At 33.5% G+C, this 6,695-nt stretch overlaps 2 protein-coding genes across 2 annotated transcripts in view; one reads left to right on the forward strand and one right to left on the reverse strand.

Moving 5' to 3' along the window:
- LOC105626607 (mitogen-activated protein kinase kinase kinase kinase 5) overlaps positions 1 to 1,689 on the reverse strand; it is a 9,119-nt gene extending 7,430 nt beyond the window's left edge. The window contains 6 exon segments of the mRNA XM_012207901.1: positions 151 to 183; positions 185 to 415; positions 499 to 731; positions 985 to 1,140; positions 1,441 to 1,498; positions 1,576 to 1,689. Of these exon segments, the coding sequence (XP_012063291.1) occupies positions 151 to 183; positions 185 to 415; positions 499 to 731; positions 985 to 1,140; positions 1,441 to 1,498; positions 1,576 to 1,689 (825 nt within the window).
- Positions 1,690 to 3,126: 1,437 nt separating this feature from the next.
- Positions 3,127 to 6,321, forward strand: LOC105626381 (probable nucleoporin Nup58). The gene is made up of 7 exons (XM_012207681.1): positions 3,127 to 3,194; positions 3,382 to 3,734; positions 3,972 to 4,176; positions 4,287 to 4,660; positions 4,736 to 4,960; positions 5,035 to 5,106; positions 6,134 to 6,321. Exons 1-7 carry the CDS (start codon positions 3,127 to 3,129, stop codon positions 6,319 to 6,321), a joined length of 1,485 nt encoding a protein of 494 aa, XP_012063071.1.
- Positions 6,322 to 6,695: the final 374 nt, after the last annotated feature.

Below are 6,695 nucleotides of genomic sequence, written 5' to 3' on the forward strand. Positions count from 1 at the left end.
ACAATATATAGTATATCTAGAATATAATATATCTAGTATATCTAGAATAATATCGTGTACTATATATTTCAAATAAAATTTTCTTCGAAGAGAATATTTTGGAAAATATAGACTTTATAAGTAAATCTATCAATAATAAAATAAAAATACCTGAAGCAACTTCTCTGCTGTCGGCCTTTTTTTTCGGATTTTTTGTGAGGGCAACTTTGACGAAGTTATGGAACGTTGGACTCCATTTATCGCGATCCTTCAATGTTGGTGGCTTGAAGCCAGATTTGGACATAAGAAATAAGGCGCGCATCGGATGTAGGTCAAACATAGGTGGCTGTAATTCCGCTAATTCAATCGCAGTTATTCCACATGCCCAAATATCACATAATTGATTATAACCACCTTTTCTTTCCACGGCTGCCACCTGCATTATAAAAAAATCAGCTATATTGATCCTCTTGTAAATTATAAAATGTATTAAATACCTATTGATAAACACGAACATACCTCAGGAGCCATCCAATAAGGTGTACCGATAAAACTCTTTCTTTTGTTAATTGTTGCCGTGATCTGCGCTGATACACCAAAATCTGCCAATTTTACATCACCGGATTCAGTCAACAATATATTGGCACCCTTAATATCACGATGCATCTTGCCCATGCTATGTAAGTAAGCTAAACCAGTGAGGGTCTCCCGACACATATATGCTATTTGTATTTCTGTTAATGGTCCAGTTACTAGAAATATATTAAAACTCAATATTACAACTGTTGTAGAAAAAATTTACATTATTTAAGACTGTACATTGTATATCATACATATGTCTATATATTGTATTATATACAGTAATTTTATATATAATTTAATCTATAAATTATATAATAAGCCTATTCTTTTTAAATACTGTTTGAATATTTTAATAATTAAAATTATTTGATGTGTCTTTTCTAATATATTACATAAATATTAAATAATAAATATTTCACATACTATGATATATATCCTGTAATGATCCACCTCCACAATACTCCATACATATCCACAATTTGTCTCTTCTTAAATAACTTCCATAATAAGCAATAATATTTGGATGCCTGCAGTCCTTCATCATTAAGATCTCCTGTTGAATGATTGCAAAGTCATCACCTAAAAGACATACAGATGTTACAAACTATCCTACTTTGTAACACTAAAATTTATAACATCTCATTTTCATTAAGAGGGAACAAAGTACATGCAAACAGAGAATTTAAATCAGAATATATATACAAGTATTTCATATCATTTACACTTCCATATAATCTCACATGATTTATATGAAAAATTGCAATGACACTTTACAAAAAGAATATTTTGTACAAAGCAAAAAATTGATAAATAGTCGAATAGAGCAGTCGTGTACGATGACCATATGATATTGGACACTCTGTGAATATTCACACTCACCTGGCTCCAGTTTGATAACCTTAATCGCCGCGAGATCATTCATGGAGAGACGTTTAGCCTGTAGACAAGAAATACGATAATTGGCGCCTTGACATGGACATTGACGGAGAAGGTCAAATCTAAGGAAATACCGACCTTGTAGACATCGCCGTAGGTCCCACTGCCTATCCTCTGTATAAGCTCATACTCGTCCTGGGGATTTCTACGGCTTATGTCACTGGACAGCGCATTTGCATTTACCGCAGCCATCGCAAGCGACGAGGACGTACCGAAAGACAGAAAAAAGAAGAGAACGAGATAACCAGGGCCACGAACCGTGGACCTGGTTTCAGCATCCGCGAACCGATACGCGTTTATGTGCAACCGCGTCTAGGCAGCGTAGCGGGAACATTTAGCCTGTCGAAACGTCACATCGTTCGTCGAAACGTCGCCATTGTTCGCAACAGCTGAACCACTCGTTAACGCATGCGCGTTAGCGCCGCTAGCGGTCAATTGGAATTTGGAGTACTACACATTTGCCGAATTCATCTATATAAAGCAACTTTGATTAATTCAAAATTATTATTAATAAATGTTCTTATTAGCTAATTTTTTTGCATAATTCATCTCTTTTCTTCCTTTCTATTCGCTTTAAAGAGAAAAAAATGTATTGTGGGATCTTAAGTCATAAAAAATTAATCTATTACAAACGAATATAAAAAAAATAATCAATTAATGATTGGTCAATTTTCTACAGTTTAAGCCTCGTCTACGACTAGTGGGTGCTTTCCATTTAAGGCCTCATTCACCAACCCCAATTACATCGTGACTGAGTTCCAAATTTATTGCCAGCATTGAAAATGTTACAAGTTACGTCACGTGCACTATAGATTTTCAGTACTGACAGTCAATTTTAATATATTTACAATTTATTTTTATTAATTTTCATAAAGTTTAAATTATTTCATTGTAATATAGGTTTATTCGCGTCGCTCTATTATATTTCAATATTCCTATAGAGAGAACTGCCCTCTGATACTACTACCCTCTGATAAAATGGATGTAAACTATATAGCAACGTCCACGATGCTAGAAATCGATCCGACACCTCGAATGAAGAAAGAATTGACTGAATCGCAATGGTCATGTGATCAAATTGTTCAAATGTGATTTGTTCATTTTTTCTTTGTCCAAAATTTCGGACCGATTTCTAACATCGTGGACACAAGACTTAAGAAAAGTGGACGTTGCTATATAGTTTATTCACTTTGTCAGAGGGCAGCAGTGCGCGGCAGCATTTTGCGGTTACAGGTTTTGGGTCGTCATGTCCTCTCTCAGGTTTCTCTCTGGTTTCTACAATAGCATTTATTCACTTCAACGAATTCGTTGGATTGCGATGCGAATAAATCTAGTGTGTTTTGCGAAGAATTTTGACACAGTGAAAAAAGGATGAAAAGAGAAAGAAGTTTAAATGGTAACCGTGGCAACGCTAGGTAATTTACTTATTTCACGCATGCGCACTCCATTTTGGCCAACACACATCAAAAGTACCGACAGAGAGTTGCGCTACTATATATACTGTGTTCTGCACATGCTCCGACTGAATACAAGAAAAAGAGTTTGTTACGTTCGCGGTGTGTTTACATAATATTGTAAATAAATTATTTATCGCGTGTGATATATTTATTTGTATTTACTCGACGTGAAATGGCGTTTACGTTCGGAAGTCCAGCGGTCACCTCTGCTAGCACGGGTTTTGGATTTGCGGCGCAAAAGTAAATTATAATCGATGTTAACATTAACCTCCAAACAGTAAAAAATTATTATAGCTTTAATAAGTAATAACATAAAGTTCTTTTTTTATTTAATACATATTTATTGCAAATTGAAACTATAAAATTATTTCTCGCAAAAGGGGAGAAAATTTGATGTTTAATTGTAAACTCTGTTCTTGTTGTTTAGACCAGTGACAGGCTTTGGTTTGGCCAACACGTCGTTCGGCACTCCCACCACAACATCTGGCACATTAACGTTTGGAGCCCTGTCTACTCCAACGACTTCTATAGGTCTCAATTTCGGATTTGGTACTCCAGCAACCTCTACACCAGCACAATGTAGTAATCTCCTTCTAGGATCCAACACAGCTACTACAATGACTACCGCTCCTAGTTTATTTCCTACCCCTACAACATCCACACCCTTATTCACGGGTCTCAGCTTTGGTACACCAGCTACAACGAACACTCTAACTTTTGGTGCTACATCTAATACAACAGCAACAGGAAGTTTAACTTTTGGTACAGCTACTACCAACAGTATGTATACTTTATACTCTATTATTCTTATTTATCTATTAGACTATATTATCCATCTTTTTGCATTTACTGTGTACAGTTATAGTGTTGATTTTGATACTGATAACCATTGTGACTGTTATTGACATTTTGATTGGTTTATGGTTTATTCTTAAAGTCAGAAAAATATACTTGTTAATTAACTATTATTCTAATATAAGTTTTTTATTATGATCAATTATCACAAATTATATGCAGCTCCCTTATTCGGATCTGGAACTGGAAGCACTTTATTGGGTTCAAAGCCAACGACTGTTCTTACTACTACAACTACCAGTAAAGGACTTGGTGGTTTAGATGTTTCTGTTAATAATAAGGGTCTTTCTCAAGGAAATAGTAGTTCAACAGCAGCCAAGGAAAATCTATTGCCAAATGAGCTTATGCAAACTATAGACAAATTCAAGTAATTATCAATAAAATGAATCATATAGAAAATAATTGACTCATATACAGACAAATAAATTATTTTAATATACCAGGTGTGTATGTAGTGCAGTAACTTGTACTTTACAGGGAATTTGTAAAAATGCAAAAAGGCCTATCTTCTGATATTGCAAGAGGTTCGGCAAGACCATTAAATCGATGTGCGGAAGATACAGCGTCCCTAATGGAAATGTTGTCCACGTTATCTGGCTCAGTACAACGAGATCGTTCTTCAGCTGATAAGCTGAAGCAAGACACTGCTAGAGCATTGCAGAGCGCCGAAATAGCTCAAAGAACACATGATACTCCAGCTGGTTTGCAATATGAAAATAATATGCCCCTACAATTCTTCATGGAATTAGCTGAAAGTTTCGAACAAGATTTGATGTTATTCAGATCACAAATTGAGACAACTGAGAAACACATACAAACTATGATGGCGCCGAGAACTTTAACCCCACAAGGTATAATCTATTCTTTCATTAAATTTATTTGGATTAATGAGGGATATTGTTAGTGATATATTGCTTTGTCATTAGAATTGACAGCGACCATGAGTAAGCTTCACGAGTCTTTAGTCGCAGTAGCTGGCCGACTGCAAAGTGTACATGCTAAAGTACAACAACAGAAGGAACAGTATCTCAATTTCAGGAAATATTTGTTGAAAGATAATACTAATGTTTTCGACAATATCAAGGTGAACAATAAATCTAATCGAAGCAGCATTGGCAAAATCACAAGTGGTCCCACTCCTTTTGGACCAGGTAATTTACATGTATTTCAAAATATATTTCGAATATAATATTGTAGATTTTGAAAAACATTTTAATGCTTACAGGAAATAAAAATTTTTTATCATCGACGACATTAAACTCAAATCGGCCAGCGAGTTACGAAACACGAAATTTAGGTAAATAAGCCTTACTGTTAATCATTTTATAATTTAATTATCCTTATGCTAAGTAAAAGATTCCTTTAAAAAAAAGATGATTTTAACCGCCCCCTAAAGATTTCCTACCTTCAGGTCTTGCCTGGATCTAGTTATGAGGTAGAACTTACTAACATATAACGACGTTTATTATTAAATAGAATTAACGTGTAATTATTTAGCCTGTTTATTCTCTTTTTTTGTTCTTTTCTTCCTTATTATTTCACAAAAGATACAGTCGTTTTTTTATTTTTACCTTATTTGACTTTAATTTTGCCTTTCAGGAAAAAAAATAGGGGCTGTAATTTAATTATTGAGGTATTCATATTTTTTTAATTTCAGTTTCTTTTTGTTATTGTCGCGATGGAAAAAGGGTAACGCGCTTCTTTGCCTGTATATAAATCTTTTATCAAGTAACTAATTAATTTATATAGATAATTACAATATTGTTGATCTTTTATATACTTTGCATTGAGATGCTATTAAAAGATTCGATTTCAAAATCATGCTTTCTTAACAGACGATAATGCCTTTTATAAGTGTGCTTTAAGTGCTTTCGGCTTTGCCAATGTTGTGCAGTAATGCTTGCAAATATGGATACTATTCAAAAAATATTGTCGCATTCGTCACGGAGTCAAACAAAATTTTGCAGGATATATGTAGAGATTAAAATAGACATCTCTTGCAATTTTTCAACTGATTTTAAAGTGGAAATTTAAGGGTAAAAAAAAACTATAAATGTAGATACAAATATTTTTATGGTGATAGATGTAACAAGAATGTCCATTAATATAAAAACATCAATTATATATTTAACAATAAATGGTATTAACATGATACAATTACTGTTTTGAAATATAATTATCATCTCAAAAATATGTGAACGCTATCTTATCTTTTTTAATGGTAAAAGAGATATTACTCCGTGGCTTTAGCTATTACATTATGTTTCTTTACAGCATTTCCAAGTGAATTAAAAGTAACAATGTTAATATATATATTGTTACAGTTTGGGAAAGTTCAACACCAGTACCATCTGCTACTAATATTGCTATAGGCTCATCTACGAAACCGCCAACAGCAAGTTTAAATTTTAACGCGCCAATTAATTTGACTTCACCATTGCCAGTAAATGGAACCAGCTCAAACTTTCAACTTCAAAAACCTCCTGTTGGTAATAAACGAGGGAAACATTGATCATTCATTTCGAACCATTTTTTATAACACACAAATTGTTATCTTCAACACACGTTGTAAAGTCTCCTCTACCAGATTGTTAACATTAATGACCGTGTTAAAGCAAAAGTATTTTTATATTGATCATTATTAATCATTGTGATATTCTTATCATTTTTTTACATGTGTTGTCGATATATACATAGCGTAATCTTTATTGGAACTTGTTCCTTATGTTACAGATATTTCGTATCTTACACATCAACCACACTTTTATATTATTAAATAAAAGTAGTAAAATTTAAAGTTAAGTTATTTTGTAATTATGTGTGTGTGTGTGTGTGTGTGTGTGTGTGTGTGTGTGTGTGTGTGTGTGTGTGTGTGTGTGTGTGTGT

The sequence above is a fragment of the Atta cephalotes genome, assembly GCF_000143395.1.
Source record: "Atta cephalotes unplaced genomic scaffold scaffold00005, whole genome shotgun sequence".
Taxonomy (NCBI): domain Eukaryota; kingdom Metazoa; phylum Arthropoda; class Insecta; order Hymenoptera; family Formicidae; genus Atta; species Atta cephalotes.